The sequence below is a fragment of the Molothrus aeneus genome, chromosome 3, assembly GCF_037042795.1.
Source record: "Molothrus aeneus isolate 106 chromosome 3, BPBGC_Maene_1.0, whole genome shotgun sequence".
Classification (NCBI taxonomy): Eukaryota; Metazoa; Chordata; class Aves; order Passeriformes; family Icteridae; genus Molothrus; species Molothrus aeneus.
In genome coordinates this window covers 5,359,764-5,376,501 of record NC_089648.1, presented here as the reverse complement: position 1 = coordinate 5,376,501, position 16,738 = coordinate 5,359,764, and the positions used below count along the sequence as shown (strand labels likewise).

Genomic DNA, 16,738 nt, shown 5'->3' with positions numbered 1-16,738 from the left:
CCACGCTCCTCAGTGTCACCAGTGGCTTTTCTGTGGCAAGGACCAGTCCCTGCTGCTGGCCTCAGAGCATCCCAGCTCCTCCAGCCTGGTGCTGGGGGTTGGAGACAAGTCTCAGGCCCTAGCACGGGCAGCATTTCCCTAAGTGCTGTTTGCTGAGGCAGGTGCTATTCCTTACATTATCGCCGGGACATTTAAATCTCACTGATTGGCATTGTTGTCTCAAAGACAGTGTTTTTCCTGCTGAGAAACTGCATTAGATCGGCGAAACGGAGCTCATTTCCATTCACTCAGCAGTCTCTCTAGAAATGACATGCAGTGCTTGAAACTGTTTATTTCCAAATTCAGGCCTCCTCCGCATCAGTCATCAGCTTCAATTACCAGTTTTCCGGAGCCGAGCCATCAGGCAGTCTGACACGAGGGTCCAACCTAATTCCCACCTTCTCCAAAGTCAAGAGCATAATGTGCAGATGAAAAGGTGGAAAATAGCCTGGACTTCATTAGCATGCAGAGCCCGGCTGTTCATTTGCTTGCTGCGAATGGAAGTTCTGACACTCGGCGCCTTCTGCAATATGAGAAAAGTCCTCTTCAGAGTATATGATGTCCTCACCAGCCAGCAAAGGTCATCAAAAAGGCAGGCGCTGACCTTGCTCCCTGCTCTTCATGACTAGTTTATTGATTCCAGGAACACCTCATTACATGCCGGATCAACATATTATTGCCATGTTCAGCGGCTGAATTGTTTACAAGTGTCTTTATAACCAGCAGAAAGCCTTCCGGATGATGCATGACTACACTCATTTGGATGTGACCTGCCAATTAGATGTTATCCGATCCGGTGCTGTGTGTCCTGATCCCTGACCGGGCCCGCTACCCTGCATCAGCACGGGCCCATTTACTACTTCTTTCGAACGGCTCTTTGGCAAAGTGTCCATTAGCCTGTCAGTCTGTAAATATTTTATTTTTTTTTTTACCTCGGGCAGAGCGGTGGAGGCGCCGCTGGCGCTCCCGCTCTGTCATTTGCTATGCATGAAGTTGATAATCAGCTGGGGGAGGCAAGGGGGTGTTTTATGGCAGCGTCTGATGGCCCACCCCATTTGCAGTCAGCCTGCGTGGCCCGCGCTCCCGCGCCGCGTGCCACCCCGCCACAGGGACCCGGCATATTTTATTCCAGCACCGCGAGACTGCTGATTTATCGGTGGGGGGAAGGCAGGAGCGAACCCTCCCCGTGCTCAGCCTCCCCCTGCCCTGCCTCCAAAGGCCCCATAACTTACCACCTAGCAAATGCCTTCCCCCTTCTCCATCTTTCCGGCGCTTTGTGTTCTCCCCCGTTAATATATTGCGCTGCGTTATTTATCCCGGCCCGCAGCCCGGGGTATTTACACGCGCGGAGAGGCGAGAACTTCAAAAATAAATCACGGGGCACGACTACTATTTTAATCTCTCATTACAGACACTTCTGTGGCTCCATAAAGAAAAGAGTGGCGCGGCAGCTCGACGAGCGAGTCCGTAAAGAGAGATCTTCCGTGCCAAAAAGCGGCGCTGGGATCGTGGCTTCCGGGCACCAGAAATCTGCACAAGCTGGGGTTTTGATTTTTCCTCCTCAGCCTTTGGTGGTGGTAGGGTGGCTGAGATGCCAAAGGAATCTCTGTGCAGCCATGGATGTGGCTGATGAGGCAGTGCCAGGATGTCCGGGGGGACTGTGGCCTAGGTGGAATATGATAAAATGTTCACACACACGGCACTCTCTGCCCAGAGCTCTGCAAACGTTAATCAAGCTGCCCAGCGCCCCTTGGCAAGTGTCAGTGCTGAAATCCCCTTGCTGGGGTTAAATCCAGGGACCAGAAGGGCTAAAGTGCTCCAAGGGTGAACCCACAGCCCCAAAAGCACCACATCTCCAGTATCCTGCTCTCCAGAGCCAGCATTGCATCTCCCCAGTCCCAAAACCCACCGTGCCAGGCCCTGGGCTGCCAAACCACAGGAATGTGACAGGAGGGAGGGATGCCCGTGCTGGGTGACAGAAAACAGCTGAGGGTTCAATTCCCTCCTTACAACATGAAGCGTTGGGAATTGGGGGCTGGAAAAAGGGGGATTTGAATTCCTTAAAACAACACAATTAGCTTCCAAAATAAAAACTGGAATGTGTTTGTTTAATTAAAGCTGAGGCAAAACACACACTCAGGTCAAACCAGCCTCAGGCTCCAGAGACAGCACAGTGCATTGATCTGAATTTTGGGAAGGAGTAGAAAAAGCTTCCATTTCCTAGCAAATCCCTGGCTCTGGGCAGCCCTGGAGCTGCGGGTGTTGAATATTCAGAGGGCTGATTCCCCACAGTGAGCTTGGAGCCGGCGCTGCAGCCAGGTAACAGCAGGAATGGAGCCTGGGAGCTCCAAATCCCAAATGTGGGATCTCCACTGGGGCGCAGGATCTCCCTCCCCCGGGGGAGGCACCAGGTCTGGCCTGTCCCATGGTCCCAGTGGGGAGTCTGGCCTTATTTTGGCTGTGTTAAGCCTGCAGTGGTTTATCAAGCCCCAGACATCCCTCCAAATTTGGCACCTCATCCCTTCTGTTTGTGTCCCCGTTACTGGATTTCTGTTCATGATGTAAATTCTCCTTTTAAATGGGAGAAAAAAATCAGCTCTTTATGACAGCAGACATGAAAGTTGTATGACTATGGAGAAGTGCATTAACCTTTCCTTTAGCTTGGAGAACTTCATCATCTTTTAAAAATCAACTTTTTATTAATTTTTGAATGATGCTTAATGCCTGAGGGGAGTGAGGAGCAGTGGCAGTGGCAGCACCAGTGGAGCTCTTTGCCAATCTAACTTAAGGTCAGGCTTGCGAGTGCTGCAGGAACCACAGCCCATGCAGATACAGAATCACGGAATTGTGAAGGTTGGAAAAGCCCTCTAAGATCACCAAGTCCAAGCATTCCTCCAGCACTGCCAAGGCTACAGTGTCCCCAGGTGCCACACCCAGACATCTTTTAAACCCCTCCAGGGATGGGGATTCAACCACTGCCCAGCTCCAGGGCAGAAGCAGCCAAGCACTGTATCTTTCCATACAGCCCGTGGGGGTGCATTAAACTGGTGGTGCTTGGCCAGCCTGGATCTGGACCTCTGCATCCATGTGGGTAAGGATGAAGGAGCCACCTCAATTTTACTGTAAGATTGGGTTTCCCTGGCAGAAAATCAGGATGTCCTTCCTGCACTGAAATTTGGATTTAGCCGGGCAACTGTCAGCCGTTCTTCCTTGGAGACTGGGGCAAGGAGACAGCCAGGAGAAGCCAGCCCCTTTCCAGGGGGTTGTGTAGGGAAGGAAGCAGCTGAAGGGCTGATAATGCTGCACCCAGCGAGAGCAGTTCATGAGGCCACAGACCTCACATGGATCCACCTGCCCGGAGCTGGGGGACGTGTGAGCCTCTCCAGGTGGTGGGCACACACTGTGCAGGATGGGCTCTTATTAATTTCTACCAATAGCTTATTTCACATGTCATTCTTGATGGGATTTTGTTGCAGAGGGCTGCTGATATTTTAGGGATACGCAGGGCGAATCTCTGTCCGCGCAGCCAAATCCCCGGGCTGGGGCTCCGAAGCCGCCGGCACAGCCCTCGCCGAGTGTTTCCAAACTGAATAGTCATTGGTTTGGCAGATAATTCAGAAACTATTTGTATGAGCTGTTTATCAAATTATTAACTGCACAGATGTTGTTTGGTTGAAGAGCAGCTGAACCTTCTCTCTGCCAGCCGGGGAGACAAAGGTCTGCAGGAATAATTGGAGATGTGCATGGAATATTAAATTAATTTACTGCTCTTAATTCTTATGCAAATCCTGACCTCTGATAGAGCCTATCAATTACCCTGCACACAGGGAAAAGAAAGGAGAACAGTTTCTTTCTTTTCTTTCCCCCCCTCTCCTTTTTTTCCTGTTGTTCTCCAGTTTGGGGTTTTGTTTCTTTGTTGTTGTTGGTTTTTTTTTTTCCCTTTTGAAAGGGAACTTGGGAAAGGAAATATTTGTGGGAAGAAAAAAAGCCATTTATTTGTGGTGCAAAGGGCCAGGATTATTTAATTGAATGTCCCGGTTGCAGTGATGTCCCCTGGGAGACAGGGTGCAGTTTTTAACATTGTGGGGTGCTCAGGGGAGGCCTGGGAATGTAGGCAAGAGCCAGGCTGGAATAGCTCCACATGCTTCCCCAGGAGGGGCCCCACTCTGCCAGCACTGTGGTGGGCTGAAGTGGGAGAGGACTGGAGGCCCGGGCTGATCCCAGCTGGGTTTTGGTGGGGTTGGGGGCAGGAAGGAGCCCCTGGCTCTGCTGGAATCCAGCCGGGGTTCAGGTGGGTTACCAGGGAGGGCTTCCTGCCCCGACAGCGGGGCTGATTCTGCCAGTAATTACCAGGGAAGAAGAAAAGGAATTTGTTGTGAGATCCCAGGTAAAATGAAGCAGGGTTTAATTGGTCCTCGTTAAACAGAGCTGGGTTTCCAATATGGAGAAAGGCCTCGTCCGGGCAGTGTTTAATTGGGGCTATGTGTGCGCTGCTCAGCCGGTGCTTAAAGGCAGGCGCTGGGCCCTGTTCTTTCATCCCATTTTCTAATAAGGATAAATAAACAGGATGAATAATGCCATCGGTCTCTCCCTCGACCCCTGTGAGACCCCAGCAGTGCAGTGCTGTTCGCCCCAGAGCTGCTTCCTGGGATCCATGAATCCAAGGCGAGCAGGATCCCTCGGCATGGAGCACCCGATGCGGCACCGATGGGCTCTGTTAGCAGAACCCCCAGGTCCAGCTACGGAGCAGTTTGGGGAATCCTTTGGTTAGTGGCTGTCACAGGGGAGCCTGAGGAGAGGATGGGGCTCAGGGGGGGAAAGGAGGGAGAAAAGAATGGAAAATAAAATTATGTCTTTCCCTTCTATTTTTCCTTTTTTATTTTCTTCCCCCCGTAAATCCTGGGAAGCGCTGGGAGACTGCATTCCCCCTCCCACGCCGCCCACTCGGGTAATTTCATTTATCCCGCAAATCTAATTAGCAATCCGTGGCTGACATTAATACAGATCTAATGAGGCCGGTGATGACCAGATTATCAGGCGAGTGCTGACAGAGCCTTAAAGGCGCATCGAGCCCTGCAGTCAGTGGGACCTGGCAGGGGAAAAACTGCTTTAAAGGGGGAGAAGAAAAAAAAAAAAAAAAAAAAAAAAGAAAGGAAGAAAGAAAGAAAAAAAAATAGACGAGGGAGGGGGAGAAAAACATGAGGAAAAGCAGTGCGGGTAGGGCTTGGCTGCTTAGCTTATTAAGGGAGCTGGAGCTTTGCTGGACGCAGTTTATCCACCAGCATCGGGCCTCTGTCCCTGCTTCTCCCGAAATACCGTTCTGCAGAGGAGAAAAAGGAGGGGGGAAATAAGGGGGGAAAAAAAATAAGAAGAAGCTGGAGCCCAAGGAGTCGCTGTGCAATTTATTCCAAGGGGTGGCTGTTGAGAAGGCGGCAATTTGCGGCGGCCGGGGGTTATTTAGTGCGATATGAAATCAAATGATCCTATTGCTCAAATAACAGTGTCTGGGAGGAGAAGCGAGCGCGCTCCAAAGGTAATTGTCTCCAGATGATATTCCTATTATCCCCCAATCCCGGCCTAAACGCTGCCAGCGCCGGACTGGAATCGATACGGGGGGAGGATCGGGGGGATCCCGGGGCCGGGGGGAGGCATCCCCGGCACTGACCCCCCTCGGGAAGGGCGGCAGGGCTTCGGGAAGACCCTAAATTCCCTGTGGCTGCTGCCTGTCCATGCCTCGGCGGGAGCGGCAACACCGGCGGGGGAGCCGAGCCCGGAGCCCAGGTAAGGAACCTACGGGGCGACGGGGAGTGGGAACCCGGGCCCTTCCGTGCCCCGGCGGGCAGCCGCTCTCCGAGCGGACCCTTCTGCATCGCATCACCCCAGCCCAGGCTGTCGGGTCCGGTGCGACCTCCCGCGGCCCCGGTCCAGCCCCGCCGCGCTCGGTCAGGCGCTGCTTGCGGTCACCGATGCCTGCGGTCACTGCCGCCTGCGGTCGGTCCCGTTTGCCCGGAGCCGCTGGAAGCGCAGCCGGACCAGGGGCGGTTTCACTCTGGATCCCCGGGTAGCGGATGGAGCGGCGGCCCCCGCTCTCCGCGGCGCTGCCCCGATGGTAAAATCGCCGGAATTCAATGGCTTTGAGGGAAACGGCGGGGGAAAATCCAAAGGGACGGAAGGCGGTGAAGGGGAGACGGGAGCGAACCGGCGGCACCTACCTGGGCGCGGGTCCCCGGGGCCGGGGCCGGGCTCGCTCCGTGGCCGCAGCGACAGCGGGGACCGAACGCTCCGGGTGCGGCAGCCCAAGGCGAGCGGCGGCCCCGCAGCTGCTCCCCCAAATTCCATCGGGGCGTCTCCCGCGCCCCCGTGGGGTGGCCGGGGTTCCGCCCGGAGCTGCGGGTACAGGGACGGGGATTTTCCCCTTTCCGCCTTTCTTTGTCAGCCTTTCGCCCTGGCGGGCAGCGCGTCCCCGGCGCTTCGGGCATAGAGAACAAACGCGCTCCTCCTGAAAAAAAAAAAAAAAAAAAAAAAAAAAGAAAAAAAAAATAATGCGAGTATTGAGGGAGCGAGACTCCGGCTGGGGCGCTCAGGAGTGTCCCGGCTGGGGCATCTCTGTGCTCCCGGGGGCCAGGGTTTGTCCCGGACCCGTAACAGCGGGAGGTGGCTGTGCTGAACTAGCGGGGACGCTGCAGGGAGCAGCAGGAGGAGAATGCTCGGGGTCAGGCGCCTCTCTCGGGTCAGGTCCTGGTGAAAACAGGGCACAGGTCACCCCCCCGGCCGCCAGGAGAGGCTGGTGCGGTTTGTGTGTCTGCAAACGGGCAAAGCATTTGGAACCTGAAGCCTGGAGGGGAGCCCCAGCCTTTGCCCACCCCATGCTGCCTCACAGATATGTTAGAACGTGTTTTTCAGCACTGTCAAAATGCGCTGTTGGAAGATTTTTCCATCTCTGCTCAAGCCTTTTTCTCAGCTTCAGCCTCAGGTTCCTATTTCTGTTTGGTATGTTCTGAATGGAGTGCAGGGCCCAGGGGTGCTGAGCTATGAGCAGGCAGAGTTTAGTTAATTGAATAGTCCCGTGCTTGTTCTCCTGCTTTTTACAAACAAATGAACAGTTGATATGTGTGGATCCTTTCATTCACCACCAGAACAATCCTCTGCATGGGACAGGGGGAAAGTGCCTAATCAGTCACAGCAAACCAGCACAGTGGTTTGGGGTGGGAAGTGAAAAATAATACCATGTCCACTCAAATCTGGATTTCACAGCACTGGAGGACTGGGAGAGGCAGAGTGCAGGACTCGCCCCAGGTGAGACCTGGGCTGGCTGCACACACAGTGCTTCCTCAAAGCGCTCCCAGGTCCGGGCATTCAGCTCCAGACCTCTGGCAGAAGTGAGACTGGAACAGGGGCAGCAGCCAAGCCGTGCCCAGGCAGGAGCTTGGGGTTCCCTATGGAGTGAGCTCGGAGCTCCACGTTTGCTCTCCTCCTGCACGGCCCTTTTGCTGATCCGCTCGCTTTTATTTCCCAGAGTCGCTGCTGACCCGCAGGTGTTCCTGCTGAGACACAGACGTGGTGGTGGGCAGTGTTTGAATGCTGGGCTGTGAGGAGGCCAGGGATCCTCCAGGGACCCCGTGTTTGTCTGTGTGTCTGTCCCAAGAGCCGCGCCCCACTGCCCGTGCCGCCAGATCTCGGATCCTGGCCCCGCACACCACACAGCTCGCCCAAGTGCCTCCCTTTGTTTCAAACTCTTGGAGCCTGGAGCACTTGTTGAACCTGACCACAAGTGCATCAAAGTGGCTGACAATTAGGAAATAAACAAATATCATTTGAGGTGGTTTTGGGTGGAATGCAGTCATACATAGATGGGCTTGTTGTTGCTGTTATCATATTGAATATTCCTCATAGTTGGGATATTTGTGCTGTGCAGCAGCGTCCCCGGCACGGCAAACAGTGCATTATCTCGCTGTGCAAAGGCTTCATTAATCACACCAGACAATGGGCCAGACACATCCCTTTAAGCCTGGTGCTGGGATCCTCCAGGCTTTTCACCTTGTCCAAACGCTTCATCCCTGTCAATGCAGGCAGCAGCTCTTCAAAACCGATGGCTCTGAACTGTGGGACTGACAGGAAAACGTCTAATTCCGTTAAAAGAATTCCCCAGTTATTTTATATTCTCCCTTTGATTTTTCATGGCTTGTAGAAGCTAAACTTTTTCAGTCTTTCCGTCTGTACATGAGATCAATCCAGGAATTTGTTAAAACACTAATGAAAGAGCCTGATAGATCTGTGTCCTTTAAAGCAGCAGCAGCAGCAGTGGCAAGCACTGAGATCGAGCAGGATGGAGTGGCCTGGCCAAGCTGTGGCCCCGCTGGCAGGAGCTGCAGAGTGGACAGCAGAGGGAACACAGCTTGGTGGTGAAGGGGCTGTTCTCCTGAAAGAGGATCCTGGCAAAAATGTGGCTTGGTGCAGGAGATGGCACGCCAAAGGCAAGGTAGGACTTTGTGTGCTGGGAACAGGTGTGGGTGCATGTCCCCTTTTCCTCACTGCAGTGTCTCCTTTTCCTCACTGCAGTGTCTCCTTTTCCTCACTGCAGTGTCCCCTTTTCCTCACTGCAGCAGGACAGTTGGGCACAGGGAATGCTGAGAGCCCCTGGAGCGATGGTCTCCATCCCACATCTGTGAGAAGGGGAGCTCGTGGTGCTTGTGGCAGGCTTTGCCTTGTGCTGGGTTCTGTCTCCTCGGGTCAGGCTGCAGCTGAGCAGGACCCCGGTCCCCCGCAGCCATGGGACCCCAACAGGCACTTGTGGCACTGGGTTTGGCTGTGTGTTGGGAACCATTTCTGCCGCTTGCAGTCTGATCACTGCAGGCCTGAATGAGCCAAAATACCCTCTCCTGAACAGAAATACACCAGAGCTGGTTCAGCTTGGGGAACACAAGTTGAAGGAGCCATGGCACAAGTCACTCACGAGTGTGAGGTGTAGATGCTTTCAGGGAAGATAAGGGTTGAGCCCCTTGGCTGTGAGTGGTTGGGTTCAAATTCAGCCTCTGGGCTCACATCTCAAAAAGCCTGAATTCAGTTCTCATTTTTCCAGGGACAGGGAAACTCAACACTATCAATTTCTTCTTTCCTCTTCAGACAGCAGCAGACACTTGAATGGAGACTCCTCGTGTTTACAGCCTGGCCACACGAGCAACTGAGACCCAAAATCTCCCTGACATCCTCTCTGGATGCTTGGCCTTGGAACAGCCTCATTCGTGGCACACCTGCTCCCTTCCACTCGTGGAGCCTTTTGTGCTGCACAGGACACTGGAAAAGCACTTGGAGATGGCTGGAGAAGGCTGGGGCTTCCTGGAAAATGATCTCTAAACCAGGCCCTTCCCTGTGCCGTGGCTTTTCTGGGGCTCGTTAATATCAGTGGTATGTGCTTATATCTCAATTCTCCAGGATTAATTCAAAATCCACGGACAGTGACATGCCTAGGGGCTTTTCAATTATGTCACTTTTGGCTAAGGCCCTTACATTTGTAATAAACATGACATGCTTGTAACTGCTGCAGTCTCCAGGTTTTTGTGTACTCAGCCGTTGTGTTCTGCATTCCAGGTTCCTGCTGGAGGAACTCTTTCACCTTCCCCAAGGCAGCAGATCTGAGGCCAGACGTGGTGTGCGCTGCTTGTGCATCAGACACGAGTAATAACAAGTTTGGAGGAACTGCACCACTTAATAAAAGCATTTTATTACATTTAAATGTATTAAAATGTGAACATTAAATTCAACGCGCTAATTACTGCTCCCAGGCATTGCCACTGACAGGAAATGGATCCTCACAATTGCTCTGCTGAGATCACTCACTGCTGTTACTGCTCTTTGGTTCCTGGTGTGTTATTAGTGCTCTGCATTTGGGACTTGAGTCATTAACAAAAAGGACTCATATTGGGCATTATGTAAATTCTGTATGTTTTCACACAGCTACCAGGGCCTGTGTTATATGTCTCATTGACAAAAAGAAAAGCAAATGCATTTGGCTCTGCCCTGGCTTGTGGGTGAGGGATCTCAGGGGTCACCCAGGCACAGAGAGGGAAAAGCTCTTCCTAACACATCTCTGTGTTTCTGCAAATCCCTTTCCAGTGCAATTTGTCCCCCCCACCCCACTTGCTGCATGTCCCATGACACCCTACCACGGACACCAACAATTCCTGCTCTGTAAGGAGTTTCCCACTTTTCTGGGAGCCAGGGGCTTCCCATCCCTGCAGCAGGCATGTGCAGCACATGGATCCATTGCCCTGGAAAACTGGAAAAGCTTGCCAGGGGTCTCTGGTAGGTGAGAGGCCTGTGGCCAAGTGCTCAGCTCCGTAAGGCCAATCCTGCACCTTCTGGGATATGGTTACTTCCCAGAGGAGAGGGGGATGCTAAAGGACACGTGGCTGTCTCCCTAAATGAAAAAGAGTGTAAAGCTGTTCAGATTAGTGCACATCAATCCCTGCACTGGAATCAAGAGATGCTTTGGTTTGGCAGCACTGGGGACAAAGCCACCATTTCGTTCAAAGTGTATTTAATGCGACAGAAGGAGGCGGCTTCCTTTGACAGTTTTACAGCTCTTATCAGATTACATCAAAATTAAATTAAAACAATCTAAAAGAAGTGTGAAGTACTGCAGGGAGAACACAAATAAAACACTCCTCTTTGTAGGCTTTCAGGGAAGGGACCACATTCCTTATCAGGGATGGGAGGATGGAGATTATTCTTGAGTCAGTTATGAGCCCAGGGGCTGCGGTGAGCACCAAGACACGGAACAAAGTGAGAAATACATCAGGAGACCAGGCTAAGGCTCCTTAATTCCTTATTTTTTGTTAAATAAATAGCAGGATGGTGAGCCCTGCTGTGGTTCAACACCCTCAAGCCCCAACCTGAGGTTCATAGTGAATTAAAACCTCCCAGGGCTGCCCAGGAGACAAACTGTGCAGCCCAGTGGGTCAGGGACTATCAGCTCCTTTCCACCAAACCCTCAAAACTGGAATAACGTGTCCTATTTTTTCAGTTTGGGAATAAGGCTTCCCGTGGGCTCAGGATTTCAGACAGTGCTGGAGGTGCTGGGAAGTTTTTACACTGTTTTAGGTGTTCTTTTAGCAAGCATAAATATTTCTGAAAGCAGGGCCAGATTTCACCTGTGGGCTCCTGTGAAAGTGTGAGGGAGACCTCCAAAATACATCTTTGCTTTCAGTAAACAGAAGAAGGGGGGAGAACAGTCTTCATGACAAGTGCTCTATATGGGAATGCAGTACTAAAAGGCTCCCAAATCCCCTGCTGGGCATTCCTGGAGTGGGAAAGCTCTGACTCAAGCCAATGTTCTCAATACTTTGTTGAGCCAGGTATTTAGATGGACACATGGGGTCTGAGCCAGGCTAATTTGGGGGCAGCTGGGTGCCACTACATCCATTCCACAGAGCTTTTCACTCTGAGTTCAAATCCATGAGGCTGAGCTGGAGGCTGCAGGTGTTGGAAACATCAGGAATGCTGCTGGATCTCCAAACCCAGTCTAGGAACCCCAAAAGCTCCCGATCCCCCCAAGGCCAGGGCATGTCCCCAGCCAGAGCCTCCAGCTCCAGCTGAGCTTTCATGTGTCTGTTCTTGGCCAGAAGTTCTAAGGAAGCGTAATTACTGTGATGATCTCGCACTAATTGTACTCTGATTGCCATCCTAATTATGCTTAAGCATTTCACCGCTCTCTGCAATTTTGTCTATTGATGTATCGCTTCTCCTTCATTTCAATTATTCCCGCGGTATTCAGATTTTATTGGGGCCCTGGAATTTAAGCACTCATTTGGCAACTTCCTTTCAAAGGGATTGAAGTTTTTATCTGGAAATGAAAGGCGGGCGTTCTGTTTTCATTCTCCAGCTGGAGATGTGAATGCAGGGCTGGAGATGGCTGTGCGTGACTGTGGCTTCTCCAATATGAATTTTGGAGAGGTGACAGCACCAGAGGGACACAGTGGCACTCCAGAGGATGGGGAAATCAGGTTTTTTTTTAATTGAAAACCATGGTGTTTAATAAACCCGGCAAAGCCAACTGTAACTGTTCAGCAGCTCCCAGTTATTTTTTGGATTGGCCTTGCAAATTTCCCCCTTTTCCTGTGACATGGATAGGTGCCCTCCAGCACCAAGCCGGGGGCTCAATACTTGCGGTAACAACGTGGTGGTGAGAGATGGGCAGACGATAAATAATTATTTAATTTAAAAAAAGAAAAAAAGAAAAAAAAAAAGGGGAAAAAAAGGAAAAAAAAAAAAAAGGGGGTAAAAAAAAGTCTTCAAGGCTTCCAAAACGCCTCTGGGCGGCGCAGGCCGCGCCCGCCCGTTCCCATGGCAACGCGGGGCGGCACTTCCGGGGTCCCGCGCGGGGCACGGCGGGAGCCGCACGTGGGCACCGGCGGAAACCGCGCGGGGCGACCGGGATCGGGATCGGCACCGGGATCGGGAACGGCGCCGGGATCAGCACCGGGATCAGCACCGGGATCGGGGCCACTGGGACCGCCCCCGGGCACCGGCAGCCCCGGGATGCGCAGCCCCGCGTCCGCCAGCCCCGCGCCAGGTGAGCCGTGTCCCCCCGCAGGGTGATTGGGGTTCGGTTCTCGCCCCGGACGGGCGGATCCTTTCCCCGTCCTTGTTCTCATCCATCTCCTTTTTATTTTCCCCTTCGATATCTAAGTTCTGGAGCGGCTGGGAAGTCAGTCACCAAAGATTCGGCTCCTGACCGATGGACCACGCCGGGACGTGTAGCTGGACTTTAAATCCCCTCTCAGGTTGTTTATAGCCGGGGTTTGTTTCTGGTGCTGGGCCCTTGTCCAGCCCCATGCCCGGGGGTTTGTTTGCTGTGCCTGCCCCAGGAGACCTTCCCTGGGTATCCCTGCCTGCCTGAGTGGCTGCTGCGGGCTGGCCAGTGGGGTGCTGAAAAAACTGAAAAATCTCTCTGGTGGGGAGGGAATGGGTTTTGGGGAGCCGAGGAACCCAGTGTGCTCCCTTGCGGGATGGGGGAGTGGGAAATGGGATCAGAGCACACATCAGGTCACATCCTTCGGCTTCTGCGTCCCTTAGGATATCGGTGTTCTCCACTGAAGCAGGAAAATTACTTGGAGAAGTGTGCAGGAAAATTACTTGGAGAAGTGTAAAAGCAAGATCTTGACGTCTGCGTGTGCTTGGCTGTCCGTGGCATAAGAGGAAATTGAAGGGATGAGATCCCAGATGGAGCGTGGCTGTTAAATTGTGCACATGACACACAGCCCTAATCCTGCTCCAGGCGCTGGCAGGATCACATGGCTAAAAGGGACGCCTTGATCTCCCAGCCAGAGCGGCAGGAAGGGCTTTTCCTCTCTCCCTTCTCGGCAGGGAAACTGTGAAGGAATGTCTATGTGTGTAGGGAGAGCCCAAATACACAAAAAAGTGTGCCAAGACTTGTTTGGATGTGTGATGTCCCCTTTGCTGTCTGATGACAACCTGATGCTGTTCCTGAAGAGGCTTTGCTTGTGGCAGGGTTTGCAGGGAGAATCTGCTGGAAGCCTCTCTTGGTTATTTTCAGTTTTTCCCTCAGGGCACGGTTGTTCATCCTCAGGTGCAATTTGGAGCTATTCAATAATGGCAGCTTTATTCTGTTCCCCAAAACATCTTCTCTGTGGGATGGCTCTGGGAGAGGTGTGGGTGACTTTGTGGTTTGGCATGTGTCTGTCTCATGCCTGGTGGCCTGGCACTGCTCCGGGCAGTTCCAATGGCTCCACAGGCTCTCAGCACCACCAGGATACCTGGTGGACACTTGCAGCAGTGCTGCAAGTGGGGCTCACCTGGCTTGGATGCCAGGAGGGAAATATGAGCTTGGTTTCAAGTTCAGTGCCTAAATAAAAGACTTGGCTGGCATGTGGGGTCTGTGAGCTGGGAAGGGTTTTGGAATTGTGTTCTAATCCATCCCTGTGGCAGGTTCAGGGGAGCCTGTCCTGGGAACAACTCCAGCCAAGTGTTTCTTGCATGGAAGGGGGTCTGCTGTGGGATTGTGGGGCAAGAAGGGGAGGGATGGGCTTGGGAACTGCCCATTACGGGGTTCAGAGCCCTTCCTGGGCCGTCTGGAGTCTCTGGCTGATTTGGTGGGTCCCATGTGGGTGTTCAGGAATCTTTTCCCTTGCCAGCAACCCGGTTCCAGTGAGGAACAGAGAGAGGGGTGAAAGTTTGGAGTTGTTCAGAGCTGGGCTGGCAGATGAGTCTGTAACTCCTAGCAAATCTGACCTCTGTGCTCAGTAAGGGCTGTGCTCTGCAAAACCCCCTAGTTCTGGTGTTCTCAGATGGTGAAATACTTTTATCTCACTGTGTGTTGTTTTCTTCCAGTGAAACCAGAAGGCTGGAATTAGGAAGGCAGAGAATGGAATACACAATGGCTGATCTACACCTGTAAGCCTGTTTAAAAGCTTCTTAGGAGTTATTTTATTTTAGTTACAAAGGTTTAGTTATCTTGGAATTCCTTTAGAATGTTGTCTTGAAGGTTTTTCAGTAATAATACATTTATATTCATGTTAAGTGTAATGCAAAATTCATGTCTTCAAGTTATTGATGAAATAGCTGCAGCAGTAACATAAATGCCTCATTCTGTGGATACTAAAATCTTGGGAATAACCAACAAGCAGGTTGGCTTTATCCTATTTTTACAAAATCACCACAGCTTAGTCCATGCTGGAGAATCCCAGGGTCTTAGAAAGTTGAAAGCCTTAAGAAGCCCTAGGGGATATTCCAGGTTCTGGTCCTGCTCTTTGGATTCTTTCTGCAGTGTCTATTTAATCTAAATTGCATGGAGAGTCTGTACAAAAAAATCCCAACAAACCAAAGCAAAAAAAAAAAAAATTCCAGAAGTCTAACAACCAGACAGGACTGAGAAGTGTCATCCAATGTTCCACCAATGTTCCATTCCTTTCCTCAGAGGTGTTCTGTAAATCTCCAGGGACTGAGTGCTGGGTGCTGTGGGAGCCCCTCTTCTGAAAGGGGCAGAAAATGCAGATACAAATTAAAGAAAAAATGTCTGGACAGGTGGGGCAGCATCACATCTACTTAGTTTCCTGATTTTATTGGATTTGGTTTAATCCAACAGGTTTAGAACTGCAGTTTCTCTGGACATCTTGGGGGCTTTGGGTTGCAGTTTGCCTCCTGGTTGAAGTGGAGCTGTGAGCCAGGGGCATCTTTGGTGCCCATTTCCCTGTGTTGGCATTAATGCCATGTGGCTGCCCTGAAGGCACATCAGGAAAGAGGTCTGGCATCAGGAAAGGGAATCTGGTTTGTAGGTAGGAGAGAGCTGGGTCAGATGGATTTCCAGTGCCCCTCTTGGTGGCACCATGGATTTAGGCAGCTGTGAAACCGCAGCTTCGCTGCTCCCGTTTGGGTGACTTTCAGAACACGTTCCTCTGCTAGTTTTCATTTTGATTTAATGGGATAGGAGTGACTAGCACATAATCCATTTAAAACACAATTAGAGAAGATTTTTTATGTGTTTACCCTTTGGAACACCAAAGCCCCCCTGTGTAAATCTGCAGATAAGTGGCACATATATATTTATATAAATGTAGGTGTGCAGAAGAACAAATCTTCTCCTTTTTGGTGTTTGGGGCAGCTCCCCTCAGTGTTGTTGCATGTGTCTGAGGCGGAGTGATGGATGCTTTTGGTTTATTTTCACACCTTAAGTGCCCATTCTTTGCCTGCAGAGTGAGGCAGAATCTGCAGAGGCACCTGGAAGCGGTGTCAGCACGGCAGCAGCTGGCCCTGCGCCGGAACCAGGCCCTGCACCGGGAATTCCTGCAGCTGGAGGCTCACATGGAAACCACAGGCTGGGAGAGCATCTGGAAGATGGAAGTATCTTCCTATAAGACTTGGTCATGGGTGTTTGCTGTTGTTATGCAGGAATCTCCTGGTATGTCCTAGAGCTGGAAGCAAACTCGATCAGGGTCTGTATTTCAGCTCGTGGGATAGACAGGTCTGAAGTACCCCAGATTCAACAGATGCTGTAAGAAAAAGCCAAGCCCTGAGGCTTCTTGAATCACATTATAATTATTATTATGTTGTTGTTGTTGTTGTTTTTCCCTAAAGTACAGTTTGGGATATTGCAAAGTGATGATTCCAGATTTTTAAAAATGAAAATGCAACATCTTTTTATGCCACTGATGCATGGAGCCAGGTTTTTGAGGGAGCACAGTCTGGGAGGGAAATGAATTCATTCCTGCTTTCTAAGAGCAGTGGCACTCCTCAGAAACACTTGGCTGTGTTTATTCCTCACACAGCCATAGCCTGTTAGATCTGGTGACATTCCCAGAGCATCCTTCCCTGGCTGCAGTGCAGTAGCCCAGAATTCAGAGCCTGTCCCTGGGGTGTGCCATTCCCTGCCTCTGATTTTTACTTGTTACTTGAAGCAGAGCAGGAGGGGGTCTGTGCTGCAGTGCCAGCTTTCCCCTGCTGTTTTGAAGGGGATTTTCCTCCTCAGCAGCCCTGGTGCACACCAGTCTGCCCAGTGTCAGGGATGGTGGTTCTGACACCTTCTGTGAGTCCCAGTCCCAGTGCCACAGGTCGAGCTGCTCGTGGGGTTTTTGTTCAGTCCTTCCATTTCAGTGTTCCTGTGCCACCCATTTTATCTTTGCCAAGTTACAGTTACTTTTCAGAGCTGCTGAACAAATGACATCTCCTCCGTGTTAAGTTATGG

General features: G+C 51.6%; 1 protein-coding gene and 2 long non-coding RNA genes across 12 annotated transcripts in view; 2 read left to right on the top strand and 1 right to left on the bottom strand.

Moving 5' to 3' along the window:
- The window catches only part of LOC136554255 (uncharacterized), a 66,413-nt gene extending 56,641 nt beyond the window's left edge, over positions 1 to 9,772 (top strand). For 2 of the 10 annotated variants that reach the window (XR_010783304.1, XR_010783306.1), the window contains 2 exons: positions 8,330 to 8,518; positions 9,163 to 9,574. This is a non-coding gene — a long non-coding RNA (uncharacterized lncRNA). The other 8 variants (XR_010783303.1, XR_010783302.1, XR_010783300.1 and 5 more) reach the window with 8 other exon arrangements.
- Positions 1,413 to 6,554, bottom strand: LOC136554256 (uncharacterized). The gene is made up of 2 exons (XR_010783308.1): positions 6,252 to 6,554; positions 1,413 to 3,758 (listed from the first exon to the last, which is right to left on the bottom strand). It is a non-coding gene; the product is annotated as an uncharacterized lncRNA (long non-coding RNA).
- A 2,955-nt stretch (positions 9,773 to 12,727) lies between the features above and the next one.
- KIZ (kizuna centrosomal protein) overlaps positions 12,728 to 16,738 on the top strand; it is a 28,898-nt gene continuing 24,887 nt past the window's right edge. The window contains exons 1-3 of the mRNA XM_066546101.1: positions 12,728 to 12,821; positions 14,389 to 14,451; positions 15,750 to 15,897. Coding sequence (XP_066402198.1) covers positions 14,423 to 14,451; positions 15,750 to 15,897 — 177 coding nt within the window. The 5' untranslated portion in view covers positions 12,728 to 12,821; positions 14,389 to 14,422. The remainder of the gene's footprint in view (positions 12,822 to 14,388; positions 14,452 to 15,749; positions 15,898 to 16,738) is intronic.